The sequence below is a fragment of the Typopeltis vanoorti genome, chromosome 15, assembly GCF_054136105.1.
Source record: "Typopeltis vanoorti isolate ZY-2024b chromosome 15, IOZ_Tvanoo_1.0, whole genome shotgun sequence".
NCBI classification, from domain to species: Eukaryota; Metazoa; Arthropoda; class Arachnida; order Uropygi; family Thelyphonidae; genus Typopeltis; species Typopeltis vanoorti.
This window is the reverse complement of record NC_143563.1, coordinates 105438271-105461649: the sequence shown is the minus strand read 5'-3', so window position 1 is coordinate 105461649 and position 23379 is coordinate 105438271. Positions and strand designations below refer to the sequence as shown.

The following is a 23379-nucleotide window of genomic DNA, read 5'->3' as shown; positions in this document are numbered from 1 at the left end:
TTTTAAGCACGTGCCACAGAACTCCTAAATAGGGTGACACAGTCTTCCTTCTATGTAATATTTTTTACATTCCAATATAATAATAACAAGCGATGATTTTTATCTCCTTTCATCGCAGATGGTACCCAAAGTGTCACTTCAGAATCGCCTTTACTTAAATGCATATTTAAACACCCCGACTCCTCACGAAAAAGAGCTTTGTAAGTGCATCCAGACACGAACATACATTGAGGTGACACAAACCGCCAAAACGCAATTCAAAATTAATAAATACAAAAGTATGTCGTGATTACTGTGTTATATTTTGGGTATATGTAGTGAATGTCCACGTCTTAAGATTTTTCAACAACTTTCAGCTTGAAAACTAAATTATTAAAAATAATAAAACGTAATAAAATAAAAATAATAGTTGCCTGTGTAGCTCAGAGGATGTGGCGTTTGCACACCGCCGCGCTTGGCCGCACGAAGGAAGACTTGGTTTCGAGTCTAGTCGGCGACTAGAGGAAATTTTTCTAAGCCTTTTTTCGACCGGTTCCCGAGTTAGTCGATCTCTGGCACGGGCAAGCAGGTTTTTCCTCCCGGAAACTCGGGTTTTTCGTCCTGTAAACTCAAGAAAATCGACCGTAGAACCCACATTATTTCAGACATTAAATATATTGTGTTAGGGTTAGGGACCACGAGATGGCGGCACATTTGAGCCGTCTGTCTTCACTGCGTACTGCTTAATTAGTGATAGCCTTGGGCCATCTGTCTCTGATTGGGTACCAGTGGAGATTGAACTACCCACTCAGTCTCCAAAAGTTAGATAGGGCTAAATGGCCTCGCCTACTCCCGTATACGGGAATAAAAAGGCGTTAGCTGATTTTTTTTTTTTTTTTTTTTATAAAACGTAATATTAATAAAATAATAAATAAACTATTATGCATATCATGTGAGATGGCCCGTTTGTCACGAGACAGCGGTTGGGATGCGTTTGTTAGAAGGGGATCAATTACTAGCTTAACTGCCCTCTTCTGACACAATGAGAAAGTTCTTTAGATGTTTTTAGTGCACCACCCCAACAGTTCGAAGAGATTTTGGAAACTTGCGTGTTCTTTTGGTTGCTTTGCTGGTTTGATCGGATGAAAAACCCATTTCGGTGATTTCGTAGCACAGAAGCTGATTACGTTATCGTCAGGCCACTGCAAAGGAGATCGGTGATTACGGCACTGGTTGTAGAATGCGTTGAAACCTCAATGCTTGACCAATGCACGGTTTGTTAATGCGGAGGGACAAAAGTGCGCTAAACTATGAGTGGGTCTGTAGTCAGTGGGAGAAAATGATGTACAGGAAAGAGAAAGATGAAAAGGTGGAAAAAATCATAACTTATTAGAACTCCTGCAAAATTCCCTTTTGAATGCGAGCACAACCCCCTGCGAGAGATGGTAGGTTCGTAACCTGGACTATGTAGACTTGTTCATTTTCGTTTACGTGACGCTGTTGTGCTAAAGGTTCTGTGACCTCTCTGTTAAGTTCTAAAGGTTCTGCGTAGGGTTACAAAAACACATTGTTACGCTAAGCAAATTATGAGTTCAAACTCCTGATTTATAGTAGTAAAAAAACAATAACTGTATTTGAATTTATCGATGCTTTTGTGTTAATATTACCTGGTTCAAAATAATATAAAAAGAAGGAATGCCACTTCTTGAAATATCAGAATTTCTCTTTATTCTCTCTAAGACGCGAATATATTACCGGTTATAAGGCAAATACGTGAAGATAAATCAACGCGGAGATAAACCAGCAATAACAGAAAAGACAGCAAGCGGAAAAATAAACACTGCATAAATAAAACAGATGTCAGATGCGTTTCTTAATGCGATATTTCTTTTATGCAGGAGAGATATATCCAAGTTCATCATCTTAAACCTCCGTAGATATCAGATAACCTCCCAAGAGACGAAAGAACAACGAAGAAGTGACACCATTAAAGCACAGCGGCACTCCAGTTTGCATGGAATATTTGAAATAAGAGAACAAAGGCGATCAATTCCAGTTAGAAGCTCCTAACGGAAAGCGTTAACACATCTCCCATTGGTACCATTAGCGTGGAGCTGCTGATAATCCAGACATTAGTGGAGCTGGACGAATCAACATTCATTATCTAAATTACCCATCGCATCAAACATCGACTCCACTAGTCAACAATCGCCAGCCAGTCAACATCCCCTCACCACACAACATAACATTGCTCGCACTGCTGCATCCGAACATTAATTGCTGTAAATGCGGCAGCCACTGCCATTACGGTACACACACGTTTCATCTCTACGTCACAGTTCCGTCTTATTCTCATCCCTTCTTGGACTCCCTGCTTGGAGCATTCTTTCTCTTTCCTCTGCGTATTAATTTCTTTTGATGGAAACGGATAAAGTGAAGAGACTGGATAATCCAGAAGCGCTCAAATGACCTGCAAAAATTCATCATTGGATTTCTACGACTGCACTATCAATTATATGATATTTTGTATTTTATTTTCAAACTATCATAATAATTAGAATAGTTAAGAACGAACGTGGATTTTTTTAATAATTATATCTTCTTAAATATCTAGTCGACTTTAGAGAAAGATGTTGGAATTTTTTTCCACTTGGTCAGACTATATTAAATTTAGTTTAATCTTTTATCCAAGTGTAGGCAAACAAAGTTTGCGCCTGAAGTATCTTCAGGACTGAGGGGAAAGGTAGACCAAGCTCTCATCACTCCTTCTCTTAGCATCTCCCATAATGCAAAGACGAGACCTCAATAAAGGTCGAAACCGCTCTAGGTAGAGGCCCTTCCCTTAATGCATAGCATTATACATGTCCACAAGGAGATGTGCTTTGCATTATGGGAGATACTAAGACATGGAATAATGAGAGCTTGGTCCACCTTGACCACGAGTTGCCTCAGTCCTGAAGATACTTCAGGCGCAACCTTTGTTTGCTTACACTTGGATCAAGGATTAAACTAATTAATCTAGTCGACTAGTTCACAATGCCGCGGATGTTCATGAATAAATTTCTTCGCTGGTGTGAGATCTCCGCCCTGCTTATTGGAGGCTTGGAAATAAGTTCCATGTTTGACCTCTAAAATACAGTCTCGCATTATCTAACCCTAAACCCACTCACAGCTCTGTATAATATAGGGTTTACAACCTTTCCTGAGTGGAATTCTCATAAAATATGCAGGGCAGTTGCAGATATTCGACAGTCACCGAAGCAACGTCAACTTAGTTCTAGCAAAGGAGCTTTGGGTTCCAAAATGAAAAAAACCAGCAGAAGGATGTTTTGCCCGATTAACAGCCAAAGTTTTATTCCGAAAAAAAAAAAAAAAAAAAAAAAAAAACACTACACTTTCATTCACATTTGAAAAGCTCTTGAAGATGTTTTGCGTTCTAGACGGGAATCGAACTCAGGTCTTTCCTAATGAAGATCACCTTCCATATAGGCTGAGAGGCTCTTTTTAGGGAGGGAAGTTCATTTATTTCAAAAGTCTGCTGCATTCTACCAATGTATGTGTAGTCGATCTGTCCCTTCTATTGGACCCCCCCCCCCCAAAAAAATGCACTATCTTATCAGACTGCCTCAGTTTCATCTATAAAATTCTTATAAAGTATCTTATGAATAAAATGCTCTTACTTTCCAACCACAGATGCCAGAACGACGGCTGGTAACGTGCCAAGAAGAGTCAATTCATATTGAAGGGGAGAAAGGAAAAAGTGATGTACGAATTCGTGACCAACACGCGAAATCACGTGCTTTCTCAGTAAAATTTTCCAACGGTCGTACAAGCAAAATAGTTAAAGCTTTAAAAACTAGAATTTTCATAAAAGAGAAAGGAAATTTTCCGACGTATAAAAAAAAACGTCCGCGCGGTTAGCCTAGTGGCTGTGCGTTTCGCAACCACATGCCTGAGGAATGAGTGTCCTAGGTTCTTTTCCCGTCGCGACGTGAGGAGCTTAAGGATCTTCCTCAGCCATAGCCAAGTTAGCCGATCTCGGGCGTGGACAACAGGGTTTTTCCAACCAGTTTATCTGGGGTTTTTCATCGCCAAGCAGGCAAACCGAACCAGTGAACACACAGGCTACAGTCATAGGATACAGTAAGACAAGGAAGGCAACGAGAAGCCACCTTGCTCATAGTCATTTCCCTAGATGGTGGCGTATATATAGCTGCCCATAAAGAGCCGAAAGGCTATAACCTCAACAACAACAACAACAACAACAACAACATAATAATAATAATAATAATAATAAACACTCATCCCACGAAACGCATTGATTACGCTTTTATCGGAATGGATTCGCCTTCTGTCATACCCAGACGTGTCGAGGAGTCTCGCATCTGTGATCACACAGTAATGTCGTAGATGGGATTCGAACCAAGTCTTTCAAACTAAAGACATCGTCATTATGAAAATCTGATGTGAATTTAATTTCAAAAACAAACAAACAAATAAATAAAAATAATTTCATATTTGAAAGTGCACAATACAGAAACAACACCCAATTTAAAGCTCACCCTAATTCCTTACATTAAATACTAATTTGAGTGCAGAGCAAGTTAAATTATCGTATTTTAAACAGATCCCTAAAGTGCAGACAACGAGCGCTTCCCTTTCTTCCATATGCATTTCTGAATTTTTCTATTTCTTTTCGACTCCATTTTTCTTGTTGTTATTTTAAGAAAATCGCGGAAAATTAGGAAGAAACGTGAAGATAAACCTGCATCGTGATTTTTAAACTACAAAATCGACGACGTAGACCCAGAAGTGGTTTATTTTCAATGTAAGAGCGTCCTAAGTGCACACAACTGCAAAACATACAAAACTATGCAAATTATCTCATATTTGTTGAACGGCGTGCTTGCTTCGAGTGGCGACAGCAGCAAAGAGGTCCCACTAACCCCTGCGTGTTGCTTTCAACTGCGCTAACCGAATGTGCAATCAATACTGGTGACAATGTCTCCTTCGTCGTCGGTTATATGAAGTGACGCATCACGGACAGGCGTTCTGTGGGTTTCCTTGAAAAAATTTCGATCACTTAAGAAACGAGACAGTTTCCTTAACTCAGTTTCCCGGCAGAATGAGCTTAAAGACAAACTGAATAATTTATTTAAAGACGAGAGCAGGCTATAAACCAACTCTACGCGGTTTTTCCCATTTCGTGATATTCTCTATTTGGTACGATTTACTAAGAGACAGACGATAAAAGAAAGTAATCCTTTTATTTCCGATTTCTCCTTCGATTTCTTTATTTCTCTTCGAAATGTCTGATCGTTGGATAATATTCAGTTTCTTCCGTCTCGTGATGCGGCTCATGCTTTGTAGAGATACATCACGTGAAATAAATTGCGTTAAAAATCATCTTTGTCCTACTCCACTACCCCCAAGAATTAATAATTTCCTAAAGAAATATGCATGATGTATAAATAGTTGTTTTGAGCTTAATATCCTTTATCTATTGAATGTATTGTTAGCTTCATTGTTGGCAATTTTCGTATTGTTAATTTCACTATTTGTAAGTTTTGCATTTTCAGAATCACTATTTGTATCACTGTAAGTTTCATAATGTTAGTGTTATTTATAAGTTTCCCATTGTTAGTTTCACTCTAAGAAGTTTTAGATTGTTAGCTTCATTATTTGTAAGTTTTGCATTTGTAAGTTTCACAATGTTAGTATTACTGTTTGTATTTTTCACATTACTAGTTTCACTGTTTAGAAATTTCATATTGTTAGTTTCACTATTGTTAAGATTGACATTGTTAATTTCACTATTTGTAAGTTTCGTAATGTTAGTTCTACTGTTTGTAAGTTTCACATTGTTAGTTTCAATATGGTTTCTCATTAGTTTTACTATTGTTAATTCCCATTTTCATTATTTATAAATTTTGCATTTTTAGGTTGTTTTAATTTAATTGTAAGTCTGGCAATGTTAGTTTCACGCTTATTAAGATTCACATTGTCGGTTTCACTTTAAGCTTCTCGTTGTCAATAGGTTTTTCATAACAAACCATTCATTATTATTATGCGTATTAGATTTATAGCTTTAACTATCCTTGCTTAAATACATGGGTCGTTGAATGAATATCTGCATATTATTTATGTTCGTAACATAAATAATATGCAAAATAAATAAAACTGCTAAAAAATCATGCTGCAGTTTTTCTGAGTATTGTATTTCATATTGTTATTATTAAAATAAACAGTGATTTTGGAATACAAAATGCTTTTTGTATTCCAAAATTTACCATTCAACGTAACTGCATTGAAATATATCGATGTTATACTACCAGTGCTGATGAACATAAAATGAGCAACATGCAGAAGTCTGTTATTGATGATGACTACAGAAGTATTCTTTTTGTTTTATTATTTAGCTTCTGCTTCTGCTTGTTCACGGGTAACTTCTCAATCAGTCATTTGAATGTATTCAGAAATTAGCATGATGGATGGTCAGTTGGCCAGAACCCAATCTTCCAGCTTTAAGCTCCATAATCACCACACCTATTACGAACAGGGTTAATTTGCACGTGTACTCTCCGTTAAACATTCGCATCGATGAACTTTAGTGAACAGTGGTAGAAACGAAGTTCCACATTTCAGTTCAAGTGGTATCCCTGAACGTATTATCAGATATTACGCTATCGGAATAGACAGTATTAGTGTACTGTATATTAGGCGGACCAACTGCAGTTCAATGGGCACTAGCTACGATGAAATGATCGCATGTCCAATGCGTAAATAAACTCCCACACTTTCGGAGACTGTGAAATGGAAAATTCGGTATAAGAATCTCCTTCTCTCGTGTAAAATCAGAACTTCCTCGTAAACTGAGAAAGAAACAAGTTATTTAAGAAGTAAACCTACTGTAATAACGTAATTCTTTGATTTTCATCACAATATTATTTGAATTTATTGTATTATGTATGTATGTGTGTGTGTGTGTTACCGTATGAATACTACCGTATTCATACGGTAACCATCTGAGATTCACTCAATCCAGAACGGTGAATTTGTTAACAAGAATTAACCTCCAAGATCCAAACCAGTTCTACTAAATAATGAGTCGGCCCTGAGAGCATCGACCCACTGATTAATTGCCCTGGCGTCTGACTGCCAGTCCTGTCTATCGCCTTCGTACAATTACAAAGAGAAAAAGAAAATAAGAAAGTAAAAGATGAGGGGGAAGGAGAGACTCTGGAGTTCCGTACATTAAGAGGGCAGTAGCATCCATATTAAAAACATAGAATGAAGAAAGTCAAAATTTAAAGGACAAAGTCAAGAAGCTCTGAGCGATTCTTACTGAAACTGAATGGATTTGAAAAACTCAGCTTTTTTTTAACTAAAAGATCAAAAAAGGGAAGATTCAGGTAGCCGTTCCAAAACCTCGGTGAGGAGGAGTGCTTATGGTGGTGCACAGACTCAAAAATTGAGCTGATTTGCGGGTGACAAAAATTCAGGCAATAAAATGCTGGTATTGTGAAAACAGCGATGTTCATATTTTTCCATTCTTTAAAATCGCGGGTACTCCAATATAACGCCATCAATTTTAGCACGCATCAAGTATCGCATTTAAAAATTACGATATGCTACACCGTCACATATCGTGGTTTAAAAAAAAATAAACAAAAGCACAATGTCGTCTTTAACCTTAGCTGAGCTCAGGTGTGTTGATTGTTTACGTCTTTTGGTATCGCATTTAAAAATTACGATATGCAACACCGTCACATATCGGGGTTTAAAAAAAATAAATAAACAAAAGCACAATGTCGTCTTTAACCTTAGCTGAGCTCAGGCGTGTTGATTGTTTACGTCTTGGTAAGAAGATTAAATAAGCTTACACGTATAGATAAACAATGAACGAGTGTATAGGCATTATATTGTTGTCCATATGACGTCACCGAGTACGTATTTTTACTCAAGGAATTTAACAGAAATATGATGATTCTTATTATTATTTCATGCGCTTCTGAGTACCAAACAAAGTGCTAAGATTTTGCAGTTTACACACGACTTGTTCTCAATAAAAAATACTCTCATTCCTTGAGTTGCTTGATTGATTTATTGAAAGCTTCTTTTGATTTGTTTTCATAAATAAATCACTTTGAAACAGAAATCTTTACTGCTAAAACTGCATAATTATTTCTTTTGGATTACTTCTTGACATCTCATAAGTGGGGGCATTTTTCCACCAGGAAATTATGAGCTTTTCTTCCAGCGAAACAAGCAAACTCACAAGAAGAAGAAGAACACCCACAATTAGAAATAATACACTTGTTTTAGAACATTGTAGGTTTTTGTCGAAACAACTTAACCAACTTCTTGACAGCGCGCAAGCATTTTGCCCATTTACTAATATTTAATATTTTGTCCCTGTTAACAAACGCGCTACCTGAGTAATTTTAATATGAATTCCGGAAACACTAAACTTGCTACTATCTACTGTTCCAGTCTTCAGTGCTTCCTTATGTTGTAATCAGAGCACCTGACTGTCCAGTTAATTCCGTTTTGCCAGAGCAACAATTATTTTATGAGGTAATTGCAACAATATGTACAAATAATATGAATGATGCATTGTTGATGGCGTAACACGAAAACCTATTTCAGAATTCTGAGACAAACGATGCGTTGACAACGTTTGTATTAATAGAGAAAATAACTGTAAATTAAATTATGCTTTTCTAATACTGGTTCCAATCTTTCTTGCGAAATTCACTTACAGTAACACATCAAAGAATTTCAAATATTTTGTCATGTCCGAAAAATATTTGTTACTGAAACATCTTTAAACAGCTTTGTTTGAATCAAAACAGTTTGTTGTCGAGGGAATCCCATATCTGGCTTACCAGCGATCAATAACGATGTGGATCCTATTCTGAGAAACATTACACCATTCTGTTTAACAACTTCGTCATTTTGGTCGCCAAATAAAACACGCGGGGATAAATTTCTACTTTATTTTCCACTCAGATTTGTTTTGATAGGCGCACGTTCAAATCAGTTCGGATGCGAGGAATATTTTACAGTTCAACTCAGCTTTCTACCATTTCGTCTTATCCGCACGCGCTAACTTTATTTCTTCGCGTAACAGCTCCACTAGCGTAATACAAAGACCGGAGTTTATATATATATATATATATATATATATATATATATATATATATATATATATATAAGGCACAAACTAGTCCATCGTTCTTTCAGAACAGTTGAAGTACAATTTGCAATAGAGTTTCAGAAACGCCTAAACTCTTAAACGAATCCCGGCTTCGAGATATTATTTTTCTTTTTTTCGGTAAAGTTCGAAGTCTGTCTTGCTGTTTGGCACTTGTCTGTTGTAAAGCAAATGGTGCCTCGGGTGGTAAACAGCGTGTTCCAGAGGAATTTGTGCGAGTTCTTTCTTCAATATCGTTTACGCAATTCGCCTGAAAGCTATATTGTGTTATAGCAGTATCTTCTTGTAGCACTTTCTGTAATTCGCATCAACTTTATCCTCCCCTCCCCCACCTCCCAAAAAATAAGAAATAATAAAAAGAATCTGTATCGAATGTCTTGCAGAAAAGTGAACCGTTAGATCGAGCACGTCTTTACTTTTCTTTCAAATCGCAATATCTAAAATATTTGTTGCCATTACCAGTTACCTTTATGGCGCAATATTTCCTCCAGAGAGGCTGTAAATCTTCACATAAATTCAAAGAAATAATGTCAGATGCGATTGCAACCGAGACAGATATGAAAAGTGCCAAAAAAAATAGTAGCGGTGGCAGAAGGAGAATTTATTTATGCAAATAGGATGCGACCTCGTTTTCATAAGTTAGGTATTTATTTTTTTAAAAAAGATATTTCAGCAACTTAACGGGATGCATTTGATATAATAACCGAGAATAACTCCGTATGTGTTAAATATATAGATTTGTGGCTTCCGAAAAAAAAAATAATAATAATAACTCTAGTGTTCACAAATTCAAGTCCGAAATTATCGAATCCGAATTATCTTTTATACATTATATCCGCGAGGAGATGGGAGAAAAAACAAACAAATATTCGTGATTTGCGATTATCAAACAGACCTACTTCAGACTGGAATGATGGTGTTATAATAGTGGATCAGCGGTGAGTTTGACCACTCGTCGTGGCCATCGTGTCAACTCGTACGACACTTTGAGATCGAGCGTTGTATCATGCATTCGCTCACTGCGATGTTGTTCTTGCGTGACATGCTATTAAGTGAGGATGCCGTGGCGTGTTTGAAGGAGCGGTCATAGGCGATAAGAATATACTAACTTGTTGTAGCCTTCTTTTAGGAAGTTTTGTACAATATGATGAGAGTATCAGTTTACCGCTATAAGGGATACGCAATTAAGGCTTTATCACGAAATATAAACAGTCCCAACTCCTTATGCGCTATTTCTATTGTTTTTATTATTATTTTCAAATTCAATTAGTAAAAATCTATTAGTGCATTGTTTTAACGTTGTTGGTTGCATTTCAGAAAAAGATTTTTTATTCAGAGAAAGTTTTATTATAAAGTGCTTATTTTAAATCTATCTTCATAGTAAATTCCCTTTTCGTCTTCTTCACAAGAGATGATATTTATTTATCACAACTTACAACAACGCCTCACTTAAATCGATATTTAATGCTTTCTTAAGTATCCAAAACAATCCCCAAAGATTATGATTCCAGTTGAGATATATGAAGAGCCCTCGCTGATACCGACAGCCACGTTATGAAAGTTCCCTCACCTTCTTGAGATCACGTAAAGTTTTATTTGCTGAAGCAGCTGAGACGCCATTTCCAGTAAGATTACGGTACTGCTACTAAGCTGGTACGTCTCTTCGAAGAGCCACCGTGGCGTTACTTAGAAGTACGATGAAAGTGTGGATATCACTTTGTTGAGGGATTTAGTTTCTGTTGAACGTGGGTCTTCGCTGGTGGCAGTAATGGTCCTCTAATAGCATCTCTGATTGATGGCCAAAAATCAGTTAGCATGGCGGATCGAGTTTGGTTGTTGTCACGGATATCTGTACGGATTAGCTGGAAACGAAAGATTTTTTTTTTTTTTTTTTTTTTAAATCCACAAAGATTCGAAATATCAAAAAGTTTTGAAGGTTCCGCTATTAGGTAAAGAAAATATTTCTGATGTATGATAACGAATCGAAATGCAAAGTGGGTCATATTGAGGGCACTGGAAAGATTTCAAAACTGGAATATTGCTGTATTCTGTTTCGTAGGTTTAAATATATTCACACTATTTGCGTTATGTTAATACATTAAGGAATGGTCATATTATTAAAGTAATTAATTGCTTGAAGCTAGTTATTTCGGGAGGAAATGAATTGGCACATATTTTGAAGCAGCGATATTCCCCCGAAAATGAATAAAAGCGTTATTTATGCTTGTGCCCCTTTTCTCCATCACACACACACAAGCACAGAAAAATTACTGCATCTACATTCGGATCATACAGCGCCCCCCCCCCCCCCACTAGTGGTGAATTATAGGTATTCTGCAAAGAGTCGCTGTATTTGGATCGCTGGGTGGCACTCCACAAGGCCTTAAACAGGGATACCTTAATTTTGATTATCCTATACTATGCCGGAATGTTTCAGCTTTTTGTTCTTCTTTGGCTAGAAATATCTCTGCCTTGTTCTGTCAAATTTATTTATTGTTTCTGTCGCTCTCAATGTCACAAACCGCTCTGCACTTCTAGAGTTCCTTTCTTCGGACAATACGCTGGCCTTACAGCCCTTAGATGCTTCTGCTAGCAGATAATCCTAACCACTCTTCATTCGCTGTAAATATCTTATCACTAACAACAATTCTAGTATACTGCGGGGGATTGTTTGTCCTCTAGCTGATTCAGACCACAATCTGGTATTGATCTCTTCCAGTGGCGCACCCTGAGGGGGGCCCTGCCTCCCAAAGAAAAAAGGGAAAAAAACACTAGAAAATTTTCCAAAAGTCTTTTCCTAATTAAAATTCTTTTTGTTTTATTTATGTTGTGTCGTCGTGCCTTCTGTTTCTCTACTACTTATGAATTAGCGATCATTGCAGATGCTCAGTCATAGATCGTATGCGATGCGTAGTGTCTATTCTCAAATCGTCTACTCAACTCGGCCCTCCCCAAGATTAAATCCTGAGTACGCTACTGATCTCTTCGCCCATGGAACGACACTCACATAGCCACTCTCATAGACGTTGCTTGGCATTATAAAATTGCCAAACGGGACAACCTCTTGCTTGCATTCTCTGCTCCATCTCCTTGGGTGGATTATTATTTTCGGTCTTCTAACCAAAACATTTGCTCCTCTGAATATATCAGGGACACAGTTCTTATTGATTTGGAAACGTTTAATCCTATTTCACTTTAAATTACCTTCGTTGTCTAAACATTGGTGCATCAAGAAGTGTTGCCAAGGCTGCAACAGTTGTCGAACCCTACTACCACCTCTTTGCACTTGGATGGATTAGTCCCATCGTTATCTATAGGAAAAGCCAATCTCCTGGCTTCTTACTTATCCTCAAATTCTTCAATAGACGATCTGAGTAGATATCCTCCAAACTTAGTTGATATTCTGCTGAAAGCGATCAGTCATCTTGTCTAACCCTGGTACCAAAAACACTTCTGGTCTTGATTCTGCGATTGCTCTACGATTTTGTACTCCAGAACTGATTCATGCTCTTTGCATTTTTTATTCTCTCCTATTTCCATTCCAGCCTGTAAATTAGACCATATCCAACTCTTATTTTCTTTCTGTTTTCTTTTCTTTCCCTCCCCCCTATCTTTTAGGTATTCATTTTTCACATATTATGTATTAACAATAGCAGAAGCATTCTAGCAACAGTAATTTTATAATTTATTTCTGTACTTTCTGTAATTGTTACTAATATTAACAATAGTCAGTAACAACGAAACCAGTAGTGCATTGTTGATATTAACTTTCATTATCACAATGACAACAGTAGCGTATAATAATGCATCGTCTGACTGTGCAGCTTCCAGTGTAAGTGCTCAGTGTGTCTCAGTAGTTTCAGCAAAATGCAGAAAATCGAATTATCTGTCCCTTAACATGAATAATGCATTAAGTAAATTAGCTTGAGAAAGGAAAATGAACCAGATCGACAATTCTATAAATACCGATAATTATTACGATTAACTTCATATTATGTATTAAAAGGATGCCGTATCAATATTTAAATACATTTAGTGCTAAACCGATGCTTTTTTGCCGTTTCAAGATTTTTCAATTACGAAACGAGCTGCATTTCATTAACAAATCTGAGCATTGCTGCTAATGGCTCAACTTTGTTACCGATTGTTGTGTGACTGTTTAGTTGTGTCCCTCGCTGGGTTGTCTTGTTTTAACACGAAACACGAAAAGCTACTTCAATCCCTAATTAAACATCTGCAGAATTCAGCACTGGGATCGAGCATTGTACAAACACGGATGTGAAGGACAAAATGGTGTTTCTTCGTCATTTCGAGCTGAACACATTATCGATTCGAAAGACAGCGCCGTACACGACCCTTGCACACACAAATTTCCGTTTGTCACTCAACTGTCAGCGATTTAACGTAAAAGTGCCCAAGAGGCTGGAAAATATCCCCCCCCCCCGGTCCCCGTTATAGCTTTTTTTTTATATAAAACATTTAATTTAAACTCTTGAATTTTTATTATTTTATATTTAATCTTTCCCTTTATTTTTTTAAAATCTTATCTTTCGCATTCATATGTTCTTCGCTACCTTTCCTGTCTTGTTGGTTTAACCTTTTCATTTACCTTTCAGTATTTCCGCTTATGGGCAAACTTAAGACTGAGTGACGTATACACACATTGTTATGCTCTTGAACCGTTTTTAATTTGCATTGTTTAACCGAGCGAATCATATTCGCTGTCTCATTTTTAGACATGCGTATTACAATGCTTAACAATACTAGTTGACTAAATTCGTTTTTTATTAACAAAGAAAATATTCATGTTTCCTCTCATTTTTAAACCCAAACGAAATTGAGTTATACTGAGCGAGGTGGTGGTGGTGGGGGGTTGTACATGACAGCTCCAAATGTTTAATTTTTGTATTAAATACCATGTAATTAAAAATAACAGTTTCATATTATTACACTAAACAATAAATGAATAAATTTTAAATCTTATTCAATAAAAAATTAATAAATTTTATATCCCAGTAGTCCAAGCCTTAAATTACGGTTCAATATAAAGATAATGATTATTTCATGATATTCCTCTGTTTCTATACGTTATATAGAAACAGAGGGATATCTAGTAGACAAGATACGTACGCGCAGCTTAACTAGTTATTTGAGGTCAAAGGTTACAATGAATTTTGAGATATACAGAGTGATTAAAATTAAAGTATCCCTGTTTACGGTCTGGTGGAGCGACCAACACTGATCCAAATGCTGAGAAACTTTGCAGGAATACATTATGCGTTATGCAGAAGCGATATCTAAGAAGTTCCAAAATTCGCCACAAAGGGCCGCTGTACGATATTCCGAATGTAGACGTAGTAGTTTTTCTGTGTGCAAGATGGAGAAAAGCGACACAAGCATAAATAACACATTTTTATTAACTTCTGTTATGCATTCACGGGCTGGACTGTTCAATGTGCTGTTCTTCCCGGTATGCCGCAAACTGCATCCTTTGCACGGTGTGTTCAACGGCGGAACGCAGCTGGTAGGGATTGATGTCACGTACATGCTGCGTTAGGCTGCCTTTCAGCGTTGGGGGTTATCGGGATGATCCTGATAAACCCTGTCTGTGAGAAATCTCCAGAGCCAAAAGTCACAGGAGTTCAGATCAGGTGAAAGAGGCGGCCTTGCAGTGGGAAACACGTTTGATCACTCTGGTTTTCTTAACGAAGAATCTTCTGTACGGATTGACCGATGTGTGGAGGGACCAAATCCTGCATGGAAAGGATTAAATCCATGCAGAGGCGTTGCTGTAGCTGTGGCACAACAAAACTGTTTATCATATCTCTCGGCTGTAACTGAGCAGGTCACAGAACCCGAACTTGTGACTGTCCTCAAAGAAGAATGGTCCAATGATAAACGAAGATGTAAATCCGCACCAGGCAGTAACTTTGGGTGAATACAAAGGAATTTGCTGGATTGCATGCGGTTTTGCGTATTCACAGTTCCATTCAAGTGAAATTGAGTCTCATCTTCCGAGAAAATCATCCACGGCCACGTGGCATCCAACTCCACTCGAGCAAGGAATGTTAAAGCGAATGTCAGTCGACTTTCAAAGTTCTGAGGGCGCAATTTCTCTTTCAGGGTTATCTTGAATGAGTACAAAGGCAGAATCTTCCGTAGAATTTGCAACACAGTTGTGTAAGCTATATCCATGAGTCTTGATACAGCACGTGCTGCAGGAACCACGCTGTTATTCATGACCTGCTGCACAACGGCAGTAGCAACTTCATCCGCTTGTGAACCGATCGCTTGGCGACATCTGCCAGGTCTAACTCCCAACGATCCCGTTTCTTCAAAACGCTAAATTTTTATCGCAGAACACAACGAGATAGTGGATCTCGTCGACACTTGTTCAGGCGACGAAATTCGCAAAAGCCAGCAAACTATTGCAATTGTTTAGGTCGTACAACTTCACGAGGAAAGCACTTGGGGGCAAGGTTAGTGCCATCGCTGTGTACGGTATTAATAACCAAAATGAAGAGAAAAAAATCCCGTGTCCATCTTTTTAAACACTCCTGGCACCCGCCGAGTTGCATGATGAGCAAATTCCATGCATTTGGTGTTTACAACTCCCCTGGTGGTGAAGTTTATAACTATTTTTTTCTGAGATATCGCTTTCTCGTGACGCATAATGTATTCCTACAAAGTTTCGCAGCGTTTGGATCAGCCTGTATATCAAAAAGCAACACACACACACGTGTGTGTGTGTGTGTGTGTGTGTGTGTGTGTGTGTGTGGATAATTTCACCTAATTCATTTGCAAATGCCGTCTTCGGTAGTGTTCCCCCACATACCACTACTCATTCCCTCCAGCAACCCCTGTACCACGTAAAGTGGTACCATTCAGAGGGATTCGGTATATTGTGTCTGCAGAATAACAATTTTAAAGCTGTACCTCGAAAAGAAGAAATGCCGGGTTTCTCTATGAAGTCTAATATAATTCTTAAAACATCGCATGCCGAGGAAATGGAGGAAAATCAAACTCTCGATGCCAAACATGGTCGAGAGCCGTTTAGCCGTTTCAACTTCCAAAAAAAATCAGTGGTGGGTATCACACCGCGTAGTGAAATTCACCAACTAGTGGATGCAGACACCATATTCCACCCTTTTTACTTAGTTCACTCTTAATCTAATGTAATGCCTGCTGTCTGTGGGTCCCATCCAGGTCAAGGTGCAAGAAGAAAAATCCGGTTGTTGAAACTCTTGCTGTCACAACACCCAGGTGTTACTGGAGGGAATGAGTCGACTAACTGTGCCGAAATTCGGCGTAATTCACGTAACCTCGTCAATTTTAGACTTTTCACGTTTAGTCCTAGAACCTTTAGTCTTCACCCCCCCCCCCAAAAAAAAACAGATTAAAGAACAATTTTAACTAAATCAGTTAATAAAAATAAATAAATAAACTTGTATACCGCTGAAGCTGTAATAAGAATGGGAAATAATTCTTTCGAGACTGGAATTGTATTATTTTACAGTTATTTAAGTGGTTCCAATGTAGAAGTGAATTCATGACTCGATCTGGAAATTGCTTTGGCACTTGAAGGCAACGAAAGTGAGCCAAATGCAGGATCACATGAAGAAAAGAAAATTCTCATAACTTAAAATCAGTTTCTTGCTATTTCATAGCTGCAGTAAAAATAAAATCCCACTATCTGAGAAGGTCTCTCTTTCTCTCTCTCCTCTGAAATGCGAATTTTCCTAAATTACTAAAATGTGTTATCATAAATAGCTTACGAAAACGAAAATTCAGAAATCGCCTCTTTAAAGCTTTCCTGCGCCCAAATCTACTTCAAAATGATGGATTTTATAAGAGCGTCCATCATTTCTTCTTGTTATGCGGATATAACGGCGATGTACTTTCAAAAAAGTTAAAATAACTTCTCTTTTCTTAAGAAAACCATATAACAGATTAATAGCGAAGTGCGGAATATTCTCCTTTAATACGCAGTGCTTAAACAAAGCTTCTTCCAGGCTCCTCTCCAAACGAATCGAGCAGTTAAGTTTCAGCAACAACATCGCGAGAGTTGGTTGCTATGGTAGCTATCATCTCCTCAAGAGCATCATCTTTTAGTAATTTTCCGAAATTCGTCTTCTCTTGATTTTATAATCCGTTATGGAAAGAATTCTGATTGTTTTCTGTTCGGCAATGAAATTTCTGTGTTCACTGACGTAACAATAACCTCTCACGTTCAATGAAGAAAATATAAAGTCGGGAAGACAATCATCGAGATGTTGGAACTGGATACGTGAAACAGGAGTAAAATAGGATAAAAAGCATTGGAAAACAAGCAGGATTTATATCTGAGAATATTCTTAAATAAAAAAATACCAAGGCAACGGCGTGAACTAATAACACTTAGAATAGTATAGAACTTCACAGGGCAACAGAACTACGAGTGTGATGAACAAAAATTAAGAACATAAAGGCATGCCATAGGGATGAAAGAAATATCTTTCATCCCTATGCATGCCTTTATGTTTATGATTGTTGAATTAACGGGGGAAGGGGAGTAAGCCTTCATTGATTGCCATTCTCTAAAAGATGTATCTCAAGGAAAAGAGCTTATTTAACTGCTACATACGCACCTGAAAAGTTTGAGGATGAAATGCATGATGTGGAGAGGCATAAAAATCAAGTTATGTGAAAAAATGCAAATCAGCCTCAGTTATGTTACTGTGGGGTTATTTTAATTGCGTGAGAGGGAGTACAGCCGTGAATCGATCATCATGTCTGTTAATTTGAGGGCGTTTTGTTTGGAAGTAAGGAAGCTAACAGGCCTCTGTAGCTCGGTAACTCATTCGGTGTCAACGAAGCCGCCTGATTGGAAAGAACTAGGTTCGAATCCTGTTCAGGATGCGAAGTTTTCGTCAGTTCTTTCTATACGGAATTCATAACCGGACTATGGAGGAAGAAGGATTCTCGCGTGCAGAAAAACAGACTAATTTACTTACAAAAATTAATATTTAAGCATATGATGGTTACAAAAGTCTGGTCGTCAGTGAAATGTTATTAAGAAAAAAAGCCAGGGATGAAAAATAAAAATAAATAAAAAAAACTGTCATTTTCATACCGAGACCAAGTAACTAATATTTTCAATTATGAATGTCCTTAACAGGATCACAGTTCAGGTCTTTCCATCCAAAGTGGGAAGCAGCAATCAGAAAATGAGGAGCGGAGATGTTTCAGACTTTAATTATAGAGAACGAAAAAAACATAACAATCACCATGGAAACGGGTTTTTTTTTCTTTTGCTAGATACGAATGAATAAATCCTCACCCATTCTTCGGAAAGCATAAAAACTGGCAAATTTTCTTTCTTATTAACTCCCCTGCTCCTGTTTACCATTCGATCAAGAAACATTTCATGATCAATGGTACAATGTTTGCATTCGTCTCGGTACAATGTTTGCATTCGTCTCATTACGATGCCAAGTTTTCCGGTTTTCTTCTTTCTATCTTTCTCAATACTTTTTGTATCTGTTTTCCTATTATAGCAGAGTTACACGATCAAGTTAAAGGATCTGTGTATCTTGCACTGCCGGTGCACTTCATGTCCATTACGGAGAAATACGGAGCTATAGGAACGCCATAAATGGCACTCACCTGCACATAATTCTTAAGAAGTTCCGAAAATGTTCCTACTACGCTCGCTCTGAGCAATGCACACCCTCGAGAAGTATGTTGTCCTCTCGTGTCCCTCCCTCGCTCTCTACGAGGACACTTGTTTCTCTGTTGAGCCAGAAAAGTCGATCACAATTCCTAGTTATCCACTTCTGAGCAGCCTCACGACACGCACGCAGAAGACTGGATCGATTGTTCCAGGGATAGGCGGGAGACGCATCAAACATCTTTGTCTTTAGGAACACACACACAGAGGGGAGACTGTTTTAGTGAACCTAAATGTATATCTGAATTGAATTTTATCCCGTCATGTTAAGGCACATAGGAAGGGACAGGGAATATTAAAAGTGCACGGCAAGTGTAGGGTCCAGTAAGGAAACGAGTACATTTCTTTTAAAAGTCATTTAGATTATCATCTTTTTATTTTGAAATTATGCTTATATTTCAAATATAGAACAAATTAGAAGCAAACACATAAATCTGATTTTTATACACTTAATACCAAATTTATTATTGTAAACTGTATTTTATACGGTATATACAGTTGGATCTATACAGGGAGAGAGCAGCAGTGATGAAGATTTAAAACACCTTTAGTTGAAGAAGACCTCTCGTGTGATTACGTTAATCTCGCCGAGGATGCGAAAACCACTTGTATATTCTTCCTTGACTTCTTCAAATTAGCATGTAACACATACGCATTTATGCTCTATAGAAAACATCAAAATGAGACCAAGAGGTGAACAATTAACACAACTCATAGGATTTTTTTCTTTAGATAATTTTAGGAAGTAGTCGGAAACGTTGCATTTGATCAATCAAATGTACAGGTTACACAACGTAAAAACAAGAACATTATAGAAGACAAGGGTTGTTTTCATTTAAGGCAGAAGTTTTTAAGATTATATTGCAAGAGAATTAATTGCTTATCTTCACATGGCCGCTTTAACGCTTTTTCAGGAAGTAAAACCCGAGTTTTCGGTGAGATCTGTCGCCTCCGTATGAGACGGCTAACTCCCTTTCAGCTAAAGTCCTGGCAAAGGCTCTTCTCTCCCTGGAGAGGATTCGAACCAACTTGAGGACAAAATGTCTTTCCAATCAAAGACTACACTCCTTTCTTTATAATTTGATATTTTACATATTCACTGTGCCAGTGGAAAGTTAGTATCATTATAATCAAAGGTACTCCTTGAGATATCAATGAACACTGGAAAACTTCAAGTGCTTATCAAACTATATTTTCACTCTTTTCTGATCGTTTCAAGCCATGACGTAATAACATTTTTTTTAATATTTCAGTGTGATGCAGCCGTGGGAATGAAAACATTCTTCGACATGTTATCTAAAAAACCGGAGAAGGTCATGCTGTTTGGTGCTGCCTGTACGGCTGTAACAGACCCTATTGCTAAAGCCTCGCAGTTTTTTCATCTTGTGCAGGTGAGTTTCTTAAAATAATCGTTCTCTTACTGATATGTGAATAAAAGTAAATAATCAGACGGATTTATTTAGTGCTTAAACCAAGTAAATTAAATAAATCACGGAACAAGCAAGAGTCATGATAATGACCCTTAAGCCAGAAATGGAAAAAATAAAGCCTAATTTTCTTAGAAGAATCATTACAGTTACATTTCAACGTACTGTACTCCTGTTCTGGTTTGATATTATGGATCGGGTACTTTTTTTTTTGACAAAAGTATCACAGCCTGCTAAACTTGAAGAGTTACACTCACTGCATAGGTTAGTGATATACACCCTCTGTCCAAAAAAGAAACCGAACTTTTCGAAAATAGAAGACACCAGTGGCGCCACCTGATGTATCTTTTTGGTGTCGAAAGCAGCAACCTTCATTAGTGTTGTATCAACTGTTAATAACATTTGTTACATTAGAAGCCGAGTTATAGTGCCAAGCGTAACTGTGTGTTTTGACGAAAGGTCGGTCGTCACGATATTCATGCTGTATACGCGACGAATTCTCGCTATCAATCGTTTTCAAAACTTCGAGATAAAACTCACCATTGACCGTTTGGCCAAGTGGAACGAATTCTTTGTGGATAATGCCCTTGGAATCGTAGAAACAAATCAGCATTTTCTTTACTTTTGACTTCTCCAAGCGACTTTTTTTTGGATGCCCCTCTTCTGGTGGTCTCCACTCAGCACTCAGGCGCTTTGTTTCGTGGCTCATACTCAAAACATCACGTTTCGTCACCAGTAACAATCGTTTCAATGAAGTTTGAGTCCTTACGAGCGGTTTTAATGAGGTCCTTGCAGTGTTCAATTCGATACATTTTTTGGTCGTCGGTCAACGTGTGGAGAACAAATCGCGAATTCAATTTACGAAGGCCCAAATTCTCGGTCCAAAATGTTGTGCACAATTGATTTTGGAATCCCCAATTCATCTTCAGTCAATCTCACGGAAGATTTCGGGTTTTCTTTGATGAAATCAAGCACTTTTGTAGATGCTAACTTCTCTCAGTCCAGTTTTTGGACGGCCCGGCTTTTCGTCGTCCTCAAGCTCTCACGACTACTTTGAAATCGCTTAAACCAATCGTAAACTTGAGTACGGGATAAGCATTCATCAGCGTATGCTTTTTGAAGCATTTGATGCGTTTCGGTAACACTTTTACCAAGTTTAACACAAACGTCAATCGCAGCTCTCTGTTTGAAACTCATTTTCCGACCGTTCGTCAAAACACATTGTCACTCTTGGCACTATAACTCGGCTTCTAATGAAACAAATGTCATAAACAGTTGAAACAACACTAATGAAGGTTGCTGCTTTCTACAACAAAAAGATACAACAGGTGGCCCCACAAGTTTCTTCTATTTTCGAAAAGTTCGATTTCTTTTGGGGAGGAGGGTGTATATACCCAATCTTTCAACAGCATGTCGCACAGGTCATTAAAGTGGATGTTACAATTACTAATATGAGATGCTCCAGCACCTCCTACAAGTGCTCCATAAATGGAAACCTTAGCTCCATTTAAAGGCCAGTAGCGTAACATTTTTGAGAGGATCCACTAACTACAAGATAGCATCTTTTACTCTCATCGAAAGTTATCTTTTATTTGCCATAAAAAGATCCAAGATCTTTTTATCGCAAATAAAAGATTCTCTAAAAAGATCCGATATCTTTTTGGAGCATCTACTTATAATAGATGCTCCAAAGGTCTGACTTCTACTTGGACTTCCATACGTCATCAATAATGCTGTTATTTTCCCAAAAGCGTTGATTGGCCATTTTCAATGTAGTCTTCCGCGTTCAAAATTTTGGATGCTGCGCAGTAGGAGAATTTTGGACTATACAGATCTATTGTTAACTTTTTTTAATTTTTTGTGTATACACTGATGTTTTCATGTAACTACAGATGCAATCTTTAGTGTTCTTAACCTATGATTTGCGAGGCCTACTCTCGTTTCCACGACTATTGTAGAAAGTTTTTTCCAGCAGATAAGTAAAGTATATATGATTAAAAACATTGAAAATTTTAATTCCAGAATTTGAAACTCAAACGTTTTAATCCCAAATAATTATGTAAAAAGCTTTCTGAGCTCTTATATACGCTAAAAATGAATAGACAAACCACTTGAATATGTAGAATCAGGCTGCAGACAGTTGTAACAAATAAAACCAAATATTGAAAAGATAGTTAATCAGATGCAGAAACCTATCCATTAAATTGAAATTGATACGTTTTCGTTTGTGCATTATATAAAATATTTTAATCTATGTGTTTGTCTGGTATATCGTTTTGAGGTTGAAATTGTAGAAATTTAGAACCGCTTGTCTAGAGTGAAGGTATGGAGATCTAGCAAGGCAAGGGTAAGGACAACCTCGGGCAGCCAACGGTGGGGAAAGAAACCGTTCAGATAATCAAAACATTCCGAGGGGGGGGGGAAGACATAACTTCATCATGTTAAAAATAAATAAACCGTATTATCAATAAAGGAACATACTATAAATGGCATTCCCCGCTGCAAATTCTACAAAAGAAATTGCGTCCCCACATCGCGATGATCTCCGAACACGTATGATAGTGATTAATTTGTTGACAAGCATACAATTAAAGAAAACTACATCACGAGTATTACTCATTCCATCGAAAGGGAAAATCCTTCGTCGGTGAATAAAGTGGACCTACACGCATCAAAATGTTCGAACACCCAACAACAATAAGCGGGGCGGTAGTCTCACCTGTGGTGATGAAATTCATACTCCCCTACATAATATGCGTTGAGAAGGATTTCCATCTAGAGGGATGGAAGGAAGATATCGTTGATGCAGTCACACACAGAACTAGAAGAAACTTTATAAGTTTTTTTTTTCTCCCACTGAAGGTAAGTTAGCTGGTATTATATGAACGTGGAATGGTTTTCCTAACAGAGGCTAAGGTTTATCATCCCAAAAAAAGAGGCAAACGACCATTTTTCTATTTGCAGTCTTAATATACTAGCCTCATAGCTTTCGTTCCTGTTAATTCTGTAGAATTTCTGTTTATTTTTCTGATCGATTAATACGACAG

At 37.6% G+C, this 23379-nt stretch overlaps 1 protein-coding gene across 1 annotated transcript in view; it reads left to right on the top strand.

The window, feature by feature from the left end:
* Window positions 1–23379, top strand: part of GABA-B-R2 (gamma-aminobutyric acid type B receptor subunit 2) — a 355669-nt gene that overhangs the window by 241167 nt on the left and 91123 nt on the right. The window contains exon 2 of the mRNA XM_090405802.1: window positions 20159–20296. Coding sequence (XP_090261928.1) covers window positions 20159–20296 — 138 coding nt within the window. The remainder of the gene's footprint in view (window positions 1–20158; window positions 20297–23379) is intronic.